General features: G+C 44.6%; 1 protein-coding gene across 1 annotated transcript in view; it reads left to right on the top strand.

Annotated features, from left to right (window-relative positions):
- The window catches only part of LOC119439750 (kinesin-like protein KIF11), a 59,683-nt gene that overhangs the window by 16,340 nt on the left and 25,442 nt on the right, over nucleotides 1-17,901 (top strand). The window contains exons 9-15 of the mRNA XM_049660876.1: nucleotides 292-380; nucleotides 828-915; nucleotides 3,729-3,842; nucleotides 4,024-4,119; nucleotides 9,260-9,467; nucleotides 11,851-12,023; nucleotides 13,816-13,944. Coding sequence (XP_049516833.1) covers nucleotides 292-380; nucleotides 828-915; nucleotides 3,729-3,842; nucleotides 4,024-4,119; nucleotides 9,260-9,467; nucleotides 11,851-12,023; nucleotides 13,816-13,944 — 897 coding nt within the window. The remainder of the gene's footprint in view (nucleotides 1-291; nucleotides 381-827; nucleotides 916-3,728; nucleotides 3,843-4,023; nucleotides 4,120-9,259; nucleotides 9,468-11,850; nucleotides 12,024-13,815; nucleotides 13,945-17,901) is intronic.

The following is a 17,901-nucleotide window of genomic DNA, read 5'->3' as shown; positions in this document are numbered from 1 at the left end:
GCGGTGCTGCTGCTCTTATTTCGTTTTTGCATCTTTTCTGGCTTCTCATGCTAATATTGTTTTTTAGCATTGTAGTAAGGTAATGTTATGATATGGCTTAAATTCTATATCTCGTCAGTGTTCATCCAAGGCTTGAAACGACTTTACTGGAGTAGGGATTGACTAATATTCACCACTTTTGGGCCTGCAGTGCCTTACTTGTGGAGCAAATTGCATGCGAGGGATTGCATGCATTGTTGTTTTTCTTCATTTGCATAACAGTAGGCTCAGAATATTGGTTTTTAATTGCAGGAGTACATCGAGGAGATTGAGCGTCTCCAGAAAGACCTGGCCGCAACCAGAAATAATAATGGTGTTTGTGTGGACCAGGAAAACTACAGGTACTTTTTTTAGTGGAGGTGTGGCATTTTACATCCTTGTCTCCCTTGTCAGGAATAGTAATTTTGTAAACTGAGATTTCTAAATTATTTGATTGTTCTGTTTCAAATAGACACTTTATGCTAGCAACATTAATTTTCTGCTGAAGCACTGGTGGTGTTTGTTTATGTGCAACAAATCTCCAAAAATATTGGCCATATTTATAATAATTGTAATAAATTTGAGACAGTTGCACTTCAGCTAGCATTTCTTTCTGTAACCTCTTATGTATGTAGTATGCTGCATAGTTAAGTCGCTTTAATTGCAAGCTGACCTTGCTTTACTATTCTCGTGGAGCAAGTTAAGATGTTCAGTGTTTTTGCTTGTGTTTGAATTGAACACTAATTTATTGTTGCATTTCATGCACTGCTTTTCGTAAATGCAAAATTTTTACACTTGTACTTTGCAAGGACCATGGAGCAGAGACTTGCCAGCCAGTCGCAAGACATCTTGGAAAAACAAGCGCAAATAGAGTCCCTAAATGCAAAGCTTCTGACTGTGAGTTACATTCTCTTGCTCTTTTTCTTTTTGTTCTGCAGTATCCCATTCAGGTTTTGTAGTGGGCCTCAGAAACCCATATATCTCCTGACATGCTTGAATATTCCAATTCTCTCTGCTAAGATTAGATTTCACTTGGGCATCTGGCCATAAAGATGGTGGTTGTTCACTTTCAGAATACTGCTTTTTTTTTTTTTATGCCTTGTGGGGTCTCATGGTTGTTTCGTTAACTTGGTATGCACCAAAATTCGCATAGCATGACAAGAGTGTATGACAAGCGGGCTCTCAAGACAAACGGATGACAACACAGTAGTGCGCCCACCGCCTCGATGAAGGCATGCGGTGTGGCACATCACCCCCACCACCAGACAATGCACAGTGATGTGATCGCTGCTCCAAACTGCTCTAAAAGGCCAATCCTGCTACATCCTGATACATTTCCGATAATGCGCTCCAAAGCTGCTCCAAAAGGTGTTTGCTGCTATTTTAAAAACCAACTAATCTAACAAGTGACATCATTCATTACACGTACTCGTCAAGTGCACATGGAGTACCTAAAAGGTGTGTGTGAGAGTAGGGCTGCTACGTGCTTAAAATGTGGTGGCTCCGGCCATTGCTGAAATGGCGCTTTCAAAACTAAGAGGTGAGAACACACAACTTTCATAATAGCACTATATGGACAAGCGTTCTGCTGGTGCAGCAAAGCCTTTTCGCGATGTGACTTTCCTGTGTTTTGGTCAAGTGGGTTCATTATGGCTGAAAATTTTGGTAAACGGGGCCAACTCGTTGCACAGGCTACTGAGCTTGTTTCTCTTCATTGCAATGCTTCCATTTTGCTGTTTTCGGCTGGTGTAGCTTAGCGAGCGAGCATTGCACACTCCTAACGCTCTGCCGTGGTCGAGTTCCCCAAATTTCCGTCTCTATGTGCACTGCTACAGTTCGCGCCATTTAAGCGCCCAGCCTCGAAAACTGGAAAGCTAAAGTAGGAGATTAGAGAGGTTTGTGGTCATACTATCGTCGTGATGCTGTAATGGTCTTACTATTGTCATCACCGCTTCATCATCTAGTTTTGTTGTCATTACTTCGTCAGCATGCATGGATTCGCATGTTTTAGCACCACAACATTATGTTGAGCTAAATAATTCTTGGTAAAAATGTGCTCGTTTCCCATTGAATTGTGCTCCCTCCTTCTGTAATCGCTCTCGCGTCTCTCAAAGGCAATTTTCCCACTAGGAAATATGCATTTAGATGCTTTAAAAGCTCGTTTTTCGGCCTGAACTTGGTCCTGAACTTGGAATTCCTCCATGATCTCGTTCCTCGTGCTGCTTGCCCACTGATTTTACCCTTGCTTCGAACTAAAATCCACTGTTTAAAGAAGGTAAATTATTAAGTCGGTCTACTAAAAAAAAAAAAAAAAAAGCATCTGTCTGTGCTAGAGGTCTGGCGACATCAAAAGCAAACATCGGGCACTCACCCAGCCAAAGTGTTAGACGCCAGTCGGTCTCGTAGCTGCCATCAAGCGGTGTAGCAGGCGTCTTAGGGTCTCGTATCTCGCAGCTTGCCATCCGCTGTTGAGATACTAGTTCGCCAATCCCACCGCCGCTATCCACTATTGCGACTCTGGGTCATGGACGAGAGCGGACTCTTGGAGCAGATGAAGTGGAGACGAAAAGCTTTATACAATATGTCACCTCAATGAAGGCACGCGGTGTGGCACAACACCTCTACAATACATGCTAGAGCACATTAATTGTTGATGCTGCACTGTAAACACTGGCTTCCTTGAGCACATTGTTCACAATACAGTCGACTTCCGTGAATTAGATCCTGATGGGACCAATGAAACTAGCTCAATTATTTGTAGAGTTGAAATAAACAAACTGCCGAAAAAAGCGTGCCGTTGATTAACTTGGCAGTATTTGCCTTTAGCGTTAGCTTTGCAGCAATACAGCCATGTTATGCGGTGAATTATACCAAGCGAAGAAATTACAGGACATGGCACATGTTCCTTAATTTACATGCGCAGCCTTCAGACACAGTATGAGCACCAAGACGCCTAATATATTTACTGGCAGGCCTTCAATGTCCCCTCAACTTTCTGATTATTTTTTATCTTTCAGACTTCCTTTTCACTAGCTTTCTGAAAACACAGATGGCTTTCCTCCACTTCTCATTACACAGCGCATGTGCGCGTGTAATTCAGGAACGTGTACTAGGCCCCGGTAACGGTCTCGTATACAAGACGTGCATGGTGGCTGAAACGAGGGCTCAAATCACCACAGAAATGTCGGAAACAGCTCAGAATGACTGCCAGTATGTGTATTAGGTGTCTAGGTGCTCTTGCTGTGACCGGAGATGGCACGTACGTACAGTAGCCCCTTTTTATTCTTGGTATGCTTCACTGCTTAATATGACTGTATTGCAGCGAAGCTAATCAATCAAGTTTGAATTATTCGACGAAAGCTAATTTTGAGATTGGAATAACTACTGAAGCTTGGGCCCATAGAAATGTGTAGGAGCTGGCCGGGACCTTCAAGCGGGGTTGAATTAGTGGAAGTCTACTGTAGTGGTATGTATTTGTCAACGTAGCAGTCAGTGAGCGATGGATTGTGAAGATTTGAATTCAGGTGAATTTGTAAACGCACATTGTAGCAAATTACTTTGAAGGCAAATTGCTACATCGTGTTGCAATGAGGCGTCTTTTAAACAGGCTGTCTTCTCAGTAGATTAGCGTAAATGCATGCCCTAACAGCAAACATTTTCTCAAATCAAGTATGCATACTCTTACATGATTTGCTTGTATTGTCCTACAGGTAACAGAACTCTTTGAGAAAACAAAGCAACAAGTGGCTGAAGCTACTGAACAGCTCCATGCAACAACAGCTGAGCTGCACAGCGCAAAGATTAGCTTGGTTGCAACAGAGCAGGTAAGTTTCTAACATAAGTTTAGTCTGTTTTGTCTCTTGCTACAAATGACAAGCGCACTTGAAATAGAAGTCATACTAACATGCACTCGCTCCATATTTTCTTTGACATATCATGTGTAGAAGTTTACCCCATGTCTTTGTGTTGCAGTTGCAATTTTAATTAATGAACCACTTATTGCAGGTGCTATCCAAAACAAGTATTGAGAAAGAAGAGCAGGCTTACCTTGTGCAGGCCCACTGCAAGACGGAGGCTGTGCTTACTGCAACTGCTCAAGAGGTAAAAAGATCAATCGCATTATCGATAGCATTTGACTTAAATGAAATGGATACGACTGTTACCATTGCACTGTAGTTCCTATACCATACCGTGGCAATTCCATTAATGATTGCAAAGTTATTGTTATACAGATTTGAATACTTTTTCGAAAAGTACAGTCAAATTTTATTATATCCATTAGTTCATTATATCCCACTGTGTTATAATGAAGTAATCAATTTTCTTGCAGCAAGTATGACGTGCCAGTTTTACTTGAGAACAACAATATACTGACTACTTCAAACTGATTAAGTCATTCGTGGACTGCACGTGATGCTAAACAGCACACTATCACTAAGTGGTGGAAGACTTCAGCGTTGCGCTGAGCATGTACGTTGTTGACGATTTTGAGCGTTACTGGGGCTGTTGCCCATGTCGTCAAAGGTTGCAGAAAGTGCGAACATCGGGAATCGAAGGTCTAGAAAAAGCTGTATTGAAGTGGTCTTTGGACACACGGGCCATGAATGTTCTTGTTAGCGGTGCAGATCTTCAGAGGAAAGCCAGAGACTTCGTTTGCATTATGGTGCAGGAAAAAATTGTTGAGAGTGCTGTATTGTTACAGTGTTTCAAGGAACACCACGACACAGTCAGTGTGATTTTCAGTGTTGAAGCCAAGTTTGTTAACTGAGAAGTTGCAGTAGCATGGGTTCAAAGCACCATTGGACCACTACTAGAAAAGCAGTGTGGGGTACTTATTCAGTGCAGACGAGACTACTATTTTATCAAATGCTGCCTCAGGAGACCCTCATCATTTCGAGATGAACGCTGTCACGTTGGCAAGCTCAGGAATTAAGGTCCGTGTGACTGTGCTGATTTGCTCTAACATGGACTGGTCAGAAAAGATGCCAGTTCTTGTGATCTGAAAAAGTGCATTGCACCATTGCTTCAAGGGGAAATAGAAATTTGCGGTAAACCATGTTTCGAAACGCAAGGCCTGGATGACGCAAGAAATTTTTTTTGCACAGTAGCTACGGGAATGAGACGAGTGACTGAGCAAGCAGGGCTGCAAAATATGCCTCATTTTGGACAACTGCGCAGCCCACCACATTATACTCTCGCTCTCCGCAACATCGAGCTGTGCTTGCTGCTGCTGAACTGTACATCTGTTGTGCAACTGCTGGACCAAGGAGTCATCATGACATTTAAAGTGGGCTACCGAAAGTGTCATCAACCGGCTTTTGATAATTATACATGCGATGCTGCAGGCGGCATGGATGGCTGTTTTGGCAAACACCATCACCAAGTACTGCCGGCACCACTCGTTTGGTGCCAGTAGTAGTGGCGACGACCTAGACGGCTTGGACGGCATTACCATTGTGGATTCCTTGCCCAATAAAGCTGTAGTAGCATTGTGGAATGCTGTTCATGACGCTGGTTTTGTCTGTGATTGCCATTTGCGCCGACAGGCTAACTCTGCTACATCCTGCTGCATTTCAGCAAAATGATAAATCTGCACCCACTCTGTGCTGAAAGGATTGCTCGGGCTTTCAAAAACGGAACTATGCTCTCAAGCGGCATTTTGCCACACCATCTAAAGTGGCATTGCATGGACTAGCGGCTCCATTAGCTCAGCGGTGGACCGAGTCAAAGGATCGTGTTGCTGTTTCTTCTGTGTGTTGCTGTCTATAATCAGTACCTTCCCCCCTGACGCGTGTGGGTTGCTTAGGCGACGGGACAACTTCGCTTTTCAGGCGAGTGAGAGATCAAGCTGGCACCGAGCCTTACCCCGCACTCCGCTCACCATTTTACATTGGTCATGCAGAAGTTGTGGAAGCTGTATGGTGTCTCGGACGGTTGTATGGCGCTAAAAATTCCACACACAGATAAAGATGGGACGAGCATGTGCATGAAACTTGAGGGCATTGTTGCTCCCCACCAGGCCTTCGTGTCATCGAAGAGCTTCTCATTTGTGGTACCTGACTGAATTGTCGGCCACAGTGCGTGGATAAAAAGCATTCTGAAAATATTGCGACTTGCTTGTCTAGAAATGCATAAGCTCCCCCCCCCCCCCCCTTCCCGTTTTTATTTCTTTCCCTTGTCTCTGACTTTTCTTATGTTAATAGACTTGAGAAGAGCTTGCTCTTGGGCTGTAGTTTGTACACGCTGTTAAGAATGAAAACGGCTAGAAACGGGACAAGACCTACAGAACGCCAATTAGCGCACGGAAAAATATATTAAGGACGTTATTGACGCGTGTAAAGTCCGTCAAGAACGAAGTTGGCGGATAATTATGGACATAGAACGTCTCGTTACTGCCCGATCGCTCGACACCAGACGGCAGTGGCCAGTGTTGCCTAGCTGAAGCTCACCTACCCCGTCGTAACACGTGCTGCTTGCTGCGGAGAGTTCATCCTAACTAAACGTCTCAGCAATTTTCACAATATGTGGGTGTCGGGAGACGCGACACTTTAATATCTCTTGCCTTTATTTTACTGTGAACTACAGATGCCGTAATTTTCACAAAGGCTTCTAAATAGCAACAACCCTGCTTCGGACTGCCTGCCTCATCAATTCCCGGGTTTGATCAAATAACAATTATGCATCGCATGATGACTACTATACCATGATCGCAAGTTACTTGCAAACATCTCGTCAAACAAGTCTGGCCTGCAAACAAGATGACACACAATAGTGCACTTTCTTGTTTTTGTTTGGCCCCGTTTTTAGCACTATTCATTTTTACAAGTCTTGTACCAACTAGCTCATTGACATGCATTATATAAATGCATCAATTTGTAAATGAAATTTTATATTTATTATCACCATTTTTAAAATTAGCATAAGGATGATAGCATAATTTGACGCGAAGTGGCTGCACGCCTTAGGAATGAAAAACGTTTGTTATACTTAAGCAAACTATTGTTTCAGCAATGCAAAAACCTGCGTCCTCGTTGTTAAAGCATTCTTGTCTGGGGAGTGCTAGGAGTTTGTCTTTGCATGGTGTACACACACACACACACACACGCACGCGCGCACGCACGCACGCACACGCACGACACACACGCACACACACACACACACACACACACACACACACACACACACACACACACACACACACACACACACACACCACACACACACACACACACACACACACACACACACACACACACACACACACACACACACACACACACACACACACACACACACACACACACACACACACACACACACACACACACACACACACACACACACACACACACACACACACACACACACACACACACACACACACACACACACACACACACACACACACACACACACACACACACACACACACACACACACACACACACACACACACACACACACACACACACACACACACACACACACACACACACACACACACACACACACACACACACACACACACACACACACACACACACACACACACACACACACACACACACACACACACACACACACACACACACACACACACACCACACACACACACACACACACACACACACACACACACACACACACACACACACACACACACACACACACACACACACACACACACACACACACACACACACACACACACACACACACACACACACACACACACACACACACACACACACACACACACACACACACACACACACACACACACACACACACACACACACACACACACACACACACACACACACACACACACACACACACACACACACACACACACACACAGAGAGAGAGCATTTTATATTACGAGTTTATTTCTGGCTACGCCACTGACGCTTTGTATAGTGCCGATTCCTGAAAGTCAGCTTCGACTCAATACCCCAGTGTTACGCGGTGAAGTAGACGCGATGTATTGCGGTGAAGCTTACCACGAGTGGGAAGGGGCAATTGTCACGGGACATAGTATGTATTTCTTAATTATACATGCGTGTATCCACAGTCTCCTGTTGCAGTATGAGCATCGATACACCTAATAAGTGTACTGTTAGGCCTTCAGACCTATTTCTGACGTGGCTGTGGCGATTTGAGCCCTTGGGGACAGTAAAAGGCATTCATTTTTTTTTTTACTGCCCTATTTTTCTAACGTTTTCCCAGCCGATAAGGGGTACGAAAAATTGGACGTTGACTGTCGATGATTATTAGTGAATTGCAGCACAAGGTAAACTAAGTAAATTTTTCATACTGCTAGGGGTATGAAATTCATTTCATATAAACTTTATACTGCTGGCGGTAACATTCCGCAAATAAGTGCTCCATATTAAAGGATGCATTCTTAGGAGCAAGATCACGCTGGAGGTTTTCAAAACTCTTCCGAATTCGGCATGTAGCGTCTCCAAGTCCTTCTGTGCTTTTTTCAGTGACTGAAGTGCTTTTTAAGCACATCTTAGTACACCACCACTTCGTAGCAGTTCACAGTAAGGACTGCGATGAAAGGGTGTGGGGCAGGGGCGGTGGTGGTCATTTTTAGTGTTTGGATTGAATTTATGAACCAGGTGTCTACTTACTCCTTTCACATGCATTGCCCACTGTAAAAGCCCCATATATAATATAGTTTACAATAGCTTTCATAAAACTGCTCCGAAAGTCCATTTTTACTGCTTCAAAATGTATTTTTGGCAGCTCCAAAAGCTGCTCCGAAAGGGGATGGGCGAGTAGCATCACTGTTTTGCGCTTGAAAGCCAAATGTTCTGCGACTGCGTAGCTGTCAACGTTGCTACAACGGAACAGTTAACTGAGGAAAAAATTGTTGGTCGCTCTGACTGGACTTGATTCAACGCAGACAAATGTACCGCGAGTGACGGTAACAAGCATAATGTTCAAAAGCCCGGCCCACCAGTCCATGCAAGCACTGAATGCAGTTGATTTACTGCATTGATTCGGTATGCACGATGATGGTGAGGACGGGCTGGAAATAACACTGCAGTGAAGAAGGCGATCTGTCCATGACATGTCTAATGCTGTGGACAGATGCACATGTTGATTGTGAGTGCATTCTGTCTGCCTTGCTTACAGTGAGACTACACAGCTTTGTTGCGCTTCTGCAGCTTGAAGGCAATGTTTTCGTTGGAAAGACAACTATACACCTTTTCCTTTTTTGTACCCCCAGTTGGTTGGCGTGGCACAGACCACCACAACCGACATTGACCTGCTGCAGCAGAAGCTTCAGCGCACATCTACCATTGACCAGACGAACAAGGAACGGCAAGATAGGTTTGCCGCCAGCTCAAGTGTGCTTTTTGATGAAATTGAATCCAGTTTCACCACACAGCTTGCTTCTCAACGGGATACGCTCACTGGCATTGGAGGCTCATTCAGTAAGTGCCTTTCAGCCTGGCATTCAATAACTCTTACTGACATCACAAGATCCGTGAAGATAACTGTGTAGTAGCTAGAGGTGTATGAATAACAAAATTATTAACAAGTTTCGTTACTTCAGTATGTTGGAACAGTATAATTTCATACCTGCCAACTCTCCCCAGTTTTTCCGTACAGTTCACGAAACAATCGTAGAATGTGCCCTATTTTTTAGTGTTAGGAAAAATAAATTTAGTTTGGAAAAGGGCTTCTTGTCAGTCTCTGACCGTCTTCTGACCTGCTTCAAGCAAGTTGCTGGTAAGCAAAATCGGCAACAATAAAGTCACTGAAAAACTCAATGTGACCTAAAAGGTAATGTTGCTTGTCAATTTACACTTTTGCAAGTTTGCTGTTGCTTGTATGCGGCATCTAATTGTACATCATTGTTAATAAAGTGTATATTAATCCACAAAAATGTTTGTATGCCATTTTCCCCCTCTTGGTGATGTGTCCGCAGGTTGTTCACAGGTTGCCAGGTATGTTGCAACCAATAAAAATTAGGCTAATAAGCAGTTACAGTAAAAGCTTGTTCATTTGAGTTTTGTTAGTTCCGAAAACTATTCAACACTGGCAGGTCATGCCAACCTGTGCGTTATTATACAGCATCAAATGCCCATTAACTTGAAGGCACTTGGCCCCGCAACAGTTGCCGTGGGTGCCTTTGTCATAAATAGACGTGCTCAGCGCAGGTAGCGCCCCAAAAGTAATGACAGGTGATTGAGGCAATAGCTGCGTTGGCACCCAACCAAAACGAAGTGCTGGTGTATACAGTTATAACCATTGCTTAGAAGAAACCCATGAGAACACAGTATCTTTTATTTTATCCCTGCGTTATTCTCCTCATGCTTGCGTGGCTCTTGCAGCATAATGTGTGCCAAGCTTACTGTTCAGTGTTGTTGAAATACTCTGTTTGCAATATAATAGTATGTGGGTTGTGAAGGTTGTGGAAGGCACCTTTGTCGTAACGCTCAACATTCAAGGGCCATATGAATGCAGCAGGCACGTTTGTACAGTGAGGCTGCATGGACGGGCACTGGTGTAATGGATCAGCCCATTGGACCTACACTTACACTACACAGGGAGCTCCGGAGGGGGGCGGCAGCGGCGTTTACTCCAGCTGCAACAGCGTATGTGGCGGCTGCATGTGGTTGTGCGGCTGTATCTTGAGAGTGATCTGCGTTTGGGGCACAGTCTAGGTGCGTCGGCAGCTCTTAGCTTTGTGCGTGCTGTGTGTGTGTTCTTGGTTTATCGCTTCAGTGCAAACTGAAGCGATAAACCACATGAAGGTCACTTCGCTTGCTGCTGCTGCTGCTGCTGCTGCTGCGTTTCCACATGCCAGCGTTTTGAGCAGTTCCAAGCATGGAAATCGGAAGCAGTTCTAGTACAATTGCAGAAGCTCTGCCCCCATGGCCATGTTATTGTCCACACGTATAGATGCAATATTTTTGGGTAGTTTGTAGTTGTAAGTGCCGCATTGTGATGGAGAGGCTGGGTTTGTTGTCAATGGGCCTGAGCTTCATTTTTCTTCCTTTAATGCGATAGCAATTATATGGACACTCAAAAGCAGATTTCTGCCGTCGGCGTCGCCGTCGCCGTGAGGTTCCGTATGACGTCAATGGAGATGAAATCGTCGCCACGCGCCGAACGCTGTATGTGCGAGTGAAAGGGGGCGAGGGACGCGCGCTATCACGGGGAGTGAACGCACGGCGGAGAACAAACGCGCGTTCTGCGCTGTGCTCCATTAAGGGCTGCAGAAGTAGGCGTCTCTTTCCTCCTCTGAATGTAGAGCAAACGTGCCTTCTTCCGACGCGCGACAGGCCGTCAGGGAGGGGGGGGAGGGAAGGGAGGCGACGTTTAGCTGCGGCACCAAGTGCTTATTTATATCAGAGGCTCCGGCAACAGTCACCAACGCCGCACGCATTTTGAGCGAATGCGGGCAAAACGCCGACGGCGTCGACAACAGTTCTGCGTGTTGCCGGTGCTGCTGCATGTCCAAGTTTATACAGCTGATAAAGCTGCTATCATTACTCCGTATAGCTCTCTTCAAATTTGCTATCGCAATTGATGCTTCGTCTTTCAGGTGAAACTGCGACAACTTTTTTCTTCTTCTTGAAGTACAGGCTTTCTGTCGTGCACTTCCAATAAAATTTGGCCAAGACAATGCCCACCAAGTGATACATTTTATGAGCTGTTCTTTTATTTTCAACTGTAAGTGTTTTGGGTACCTTCTGATGTCTATGCTGCTAGCACCAATTTTAACTGCTTTAATTGGGAGCGATCAGCATTTATGTGTTTCAGATTAAATGCAGTTTGTTTAATTACTTCTGCTCCTTCTTTTGACAGCCTCTCTTAGCAGCCTCATTCAGGAACATCAAGCTGCTGTTGCTGCATACACGTTGGAAGCCAGGAAGTTTGCTGATGAGAGTGCGGCAGCTAATGCCTCTATCTTCTCATCACTGCTGTCCACGGTGCACGCTTCCCAGGAGCAGCAGGCAGATCAGATGGCAGGTGACTTGGTAAGCAGCATGGTTTTACTACAGTCAAACCTCAATATAACGAACCTCGATTTAAGGGGTGACATGGGTCTTTAGGCCTACAAATTACCAAAAAATCAAGCTTTTTAAATTTTATTTTCGGATTTGGCTTCTATTATTCTCTTGATCTACCAAGCTTCTTATCTCGTATGTCGATATTTAAACCATAATATATTACTTTTAAAACTATAGTGGGAGCGATTTGTTTGTTTTCATTTTTGCAAGATACTAATTTTGCACACCCAGCAATAGATTTACTGTGATGCATCAGTAGCTATCACAGATAGAATAAATATTCTTTTTTGCAGCATCAAGCTAGATGTTTGGAGCACACAACAAAGAAAGCACTTTTTTTCTTTTTGTGTAAAGTTTTTAAAATTGGTCTTTTGTGTGACCAAATGCATGGCTATGTTCAAAACAATGGAGTTCAGTGTACTATGAAGTAAGAAATATTGACCCAATCATAAAAGTGCTTCCTATGTTGTGAGTCTTGTGCTTTCTGCTATTGATCCATATGTCATTTGTATATTTTCGTGTGGCGATTATTTGTCTATTGTAAGAACAAAAGACATTGTTTTCTTAATTATGCAATGAAATAATGAACATACAGAAAAAATAACTGCATTTTTGGAATTGGGAGATGAAACTAAACATGCGTGACTACATTTATCAAGTTTGGTTCAAAAATTGGTAAGGATAGCTCTAATCACCATGTTAACGAAGTTTTTCGCTGCAAGTACAACTTCGTTATATCGAGGTTTGACTGTATATATTTGCTTGGTGGAAGGATCAATGTCTGATACCGCTATCATATCCCTCTTCATCCCATAATGTTTATTGCTGAAGAACCACTTTTTAACGCCAAAGCAGTCCTCAGTTTTTTGAACGATGTTGTGCTACATGTGCCCAATAATACATGCCCAATAAGCTCGTAGCGCATCCTCTCTCTAGAGGATAGTTTTTAGAGCCCTTGTGTTTCAAGGGCTCTGTTTAGGCACTTGTGCTTCTGGCCAATTCTTGCATCTGTTATATTTTGAAAATCGTATTTCTTTCGCAATGCATTCTCCATGTTCATACTACACCTCAGTAGTCATTGTCATAATCTTATTACATGTAGATTTTATGCACTTTACAGCGACTACTTGTAGGCCCCCTTATAGCCACGTCATATCCACCACTCGTAATTCATTGCTCCAATTCGAACACATTAAAACTGGCCTGGTGCTCTTTGGCCATACTTGGACCTTGCACCATAAAACACTACATTCATCATGGCTTAAATTGAAAGCGTTTTACTAATGCTGGTTACCCTACACAATAAGACCACGCATTTGGTGTTGCTGGCCTGTTCTCATACTGGAACTCTGCGCTTCCACATTCACATTCTCCATCAACGACCTAACACAGCAAGTCATCAATGTTACTCGGTGCTACACATTGTGGTGCAAGGCTGTCATTTGGATGCTGCGTGCATTGTCATAAGTTTGATTCCCGGTCACTGCAGTGGAATGCAAATATACTTATATACTGAGCAGAGTGTCCATGAACAGCTTCACATGGTTGAGAGATTAATTTGGAGCCATCTATTGTGGCAAACTCATGCAACCTCTGTGTTTTTTTTTTCTTTCTTTTGGTTTTTAAAAACGAATGATTAATCCAGTGTAGCTCTGTTGTTGACTCTGCAACACCAGTAATTTTTGCTGACATTACATTTGCACGCAAGCCTGCTAAAGGCTTTATCCTTTTGCAACACTGTGTCCTTTTCTCTCTCCAGGCCAACAACCAAGCAAGGCTGCAAAAGCTGTGCCAATGTCTCGTTGTGGAGCGCATGCAAGCAGCACAAAACAAGCTGCAAGAGCTGGAAAAGCACCAAATGGCTCTGGGGGAGCAGGTTGCATCAGTGGTGAGCACAGTTCTTGCATATTGCTTCACAATTTTCTCCTTGGCATGCTGCTGGATTTTCTCTGAAAGAATACAAAAAATATGTATTAGCATAAATCATTCTTTTAAATACCTGATCACTAGCTCCATAAAGTGCTGTTTTGCTTCTTGCAGTTAACTGCCAAGCTTGCTTCTGCGCCTCACTTCTTGCTTCTCCTACTTCTGTAGGCTACTGAGAAACTTGAATGTTCTGCAAAGTGAAAAACGGAACACCGTTTTTCAGTCGGCCATGTTAAGCTTTACCAGGCTGCTCCAAAGCGCATCTACATATTCTGTGCTAAAATGGACAGTTCTTGCTCCAAAGTGGCAAATTTGCTGCTCCCAGAGCTACTCCAAAACATGCTTGGCCGCTTCCACCCCTGTTATGTAAACTAGTGTGCATTTGTGAAATCTTCATATACAGAACTCCACAAGAATGAAATCAGTGAGGAAAGCAAAGAAAAAATTTGCTTTTTCGAGAATTTCATTTCTGTGAAATTAGACAGCACAGATAGCGTGCATCGAAAAATGAAACTTTACTGTCAAAATTCCATTATTTTACTTTGGAAAGCCTTGGTTGAGGCTATAGAACCGCACTGCTATGGAGCGGTATTCTCGGTCAATCGCTTTCTGAGGTGCGATCACTTTCACAGAGATTTCACGTAACTCTGCACGGGACATGAAGCAATAATGTTCCTCGCATGCAATGCCTGTTGGGTGGTACCGAAACCAGCATTCTTAAAACGGGACGCGTATTCGTGGACAATCACTCAATCGCAGCCATAGGCGTGGCAGCTCATGCTGCGGACACCATCCATAAGTCCATGTCGGTGGTACATAGATTTATTTGTTCTTGCTGCACTTTTGTCACCGAGCTGCAGATTACTGCAGTTACTCGATTCTAACCCGCCCTCGATTGTAACACACCTGTTTTCTGTGACCCAAAAAAATCCTTTACAGCATGGGTTCTCAAAGTGGGTTCCGCAGAACCCTGGGGTTCCGCCGGCCCCTGCTCGGGGTTCTGCGAGCCACTGATAAATTTTCCATGGTCCCGCGCTCGCCAATTAAGTGGCTAAAATGGCGAACAAGAGGTGTGCTCGATCCACAGAACTTCCATTACCCATGCCCGAGTGTCAAAAAGCACATCACAGCGCGTAACGGCAGTGCGTGAACTGCGCAATAAATCCGCAAGCAGCTTGTAGCCACCCAACCTTCGAAAACGGGCAGCGCGCCTAAGCTTTCGCACTTGAATCTCGGAGGCCGTAACTTACAAACATGCGCAATTCTCCCGTTTGTAGATAGGGTAGGTGCCGATAGCGTGCGCACTGACGTATACGTCGGAGGAAAAAAAAATTAATGCGCGGAGCACCACAAATGCACGCCGCGAAAGAACAAAAACGGCGCTAGTGTCCAAAAACGAAGCGGCGCAGTCCGCATCGCTAGGGTCCTCAGTGGCAATCGTACGTGATACGTGACAGCAACACCGCGATGCTTTGTGCTTATTTGTGCCCTCAAAGCCCTTATTGTTGCGTTAATCGCCGCGCGTAGCACCGCGTTGACGGCTAGTCGCTTGCTTCCATAAGTACGTAGTCACCATCTGTGATCGCGTCAATAGCCACCACAGTTTCGTCCACAGCAGTTGCAGTAAACAGTAGTTTCATTTTGACTCAGTGCGCGCGTCGGCTGCGTGCCTTCATAACTGCGTAGTCGCCATCCATGATTGCGTCGATAGCGACTGCGGATTCGTCCATGCTTGTTGCAGCAAATGGTAGTTTCGTTTTGACTTGGTGAGTGCGTCGGCCGCCTGCCTTCTGAACCACAAGGTTGCCGTTCATGATCACGTTGATAACGGCCGCGGTTTCGACAGCAGCGGTTGCGGCAAGCAGTAGTTGCGCTTTGACTCAGTGCAAAAATGTCAGATTAAGAGCACTGACTACATCGCGATGAACGGACAATTTTTTGGCGACCAGCTCCCTAGCGAAAAAAAATAACCGGATGTGCGCGCGGTAGTGAAAAGCATGAATTGCGATAGCATATAATGGTAGACTGCTATACGAAGTAAGGATAGCAGTTTTATCGGCTATATAAACTTGCAAACATTCGCTTGCTAAATAAATGAACAAGCACGGTGTCACGCACGCACAAGCAAACATGAGCACATTTCGCTTGTTGACCGCGGAAACTTGCTGTCAAAACGCTGGAGTGACGAGGCATGGCGAGCGAATTGACCTTCGTGCTAGCATGTAGCATGCCTCTCGTTTCAGCGCGACCTATAAGCGGCGCAACATACAGCACGCGGCAGACTCTCCCCTTCGCGATCGTATTGCCAAAGTGGATCGTTGCATACTAAAGCCTTTTTCGGTCCGCTTTGCTTTGCTGGTGAAAATCCTCTCCTTCTGTTACCGCCAGTCCTGCACGCAAGTTTCGGATTCTCCGAATGCCAATGATGTGGCCCTATTTCCGTCCGTCTCCGCACACATGATCACTTTCCTTTTAAATGCGGCATCATGATGAACTCGGTACTTCATGCTGATAGAGCAGACGCACAAAACGTGAAGACAGACGGTAGACTAATGCCTAAGCGCACGTACTGCAGCGCATGGAGCAAGCTACGGCAGCTAGGCTAGAGTGTAGCTAGGCTCGAAGCGCGTGCGAGGCGGCCATTTTGAAATGCCGACGGCTATATAGTAACACAGTTTTAGGGTCGTACTTGATTCTAATGCGCATGCAATTTTTGGACCTGTTTTGTCGGGAAAAAAGTTCACATTATATTCAAGTAAATACGGTATGCACTGCCCTAGATACGCAAAATCTGTCAACACATGCAGCTGATGCCATTTGAAACGGCAGTCGACAAACAAGATGGCGACCATGTTTCTGGAGCGTGCTATTGCTTCCAGCGCTTTGCTGCCTTTATTAACACAAAAATGTCGGTGGCCTTGCAAGTGCATTTCGACTACATTTAATGCAATTTAAGTTAGACTATGTTGGCGTTCCACGTGTAGATAATATGGGGTCTAATGTTCCGGTAGATTTTGTTAGTGCGGGATTATAGTTCAGTGACATTTCGTTGTCGAGGGATACAAAATGCATTGAATCCCATACGCCTCTTTCTGTAATACTGCTGGGGATATGAAAATATTTTGTTGCGAGAATTTTGTTTTGCACTTTTGGTATTGTGGGGTTCTATTTGAGATTATGGCGTGTCAAATTGGTCGACGATTATAATCGGATTGTCAAAAGTTCTTGGTGTTCAAATGATTGATAGACACGTGCTTTGTACTCATGCATTATAGTGTATTGTGAAAATATCTAAATATTAGCTAAGGCATTGCACTGCTGAGCATGAGGTCGCGGGATAGAATTCCGGCCGCAGCGGCCGCATTTCGATGTAGGCGAAATGCCAAAACGCCCATGTGCTTACGTTGCAGTGCACGGTAAAGAACCCCAGGTGGTCAAAATTAATCCGGAGCCCTCCACTATGGCATGCCTCATAATCGGAACTGGTTTTGGCATGTAAAACCCAAGAAATAAATATTTCACCGTTCCAGAACTGCCGTTATTACCTTGGTCCTTGCATCTGCAGCGTTTGTTGCAATACAATGGAGGCTGAATGCAGAGTGCATTAAGGAACACTAGATGGTCAGAAATAATCTCGAACCCTGCGCTATTATGTCTTTCCTAGCTCCCCTTTGCTTTGGGGACTTACACTGCATCCATCCATTTTTCAGAGTATCTCTTGCATGCTACGAAAAGACCTGAATACTTCAGCTGCACGGCAGGTGTACCCACTGTGAGCCACCTTGGCCCTATGTCCGAGCGATTGTATTGGGGAGCAAGGGGTTTATAAATGAGTCGGAGGACGTTTGCTAAATCCACTATGCAGGGGTTCTCAAGCATGTTCGTTCCAGGGAACCCTGCTATGCTCCATGAAGCACCA

This window comes from Dermacentor silvarum, chromosome 1 (genome assembly GCF_013339745.2).
Source record: "Dermacentor silvarum isolate Dsil-2018 chromosome 1, BIME_Dsil_1.4, whole genome shotgun sequence".
NCBI classification, from domain to species: Eukaryota; Metazoa; Arthropoda; class Arachnida; order Ixodida; family Ixodidae; genus Dermacentor; species Dermacentor silvarum.
Note: the sequence above shows the minus strand (reverse complement) of the source record. Positions and strands in the feature narration are given on the sequence as shown.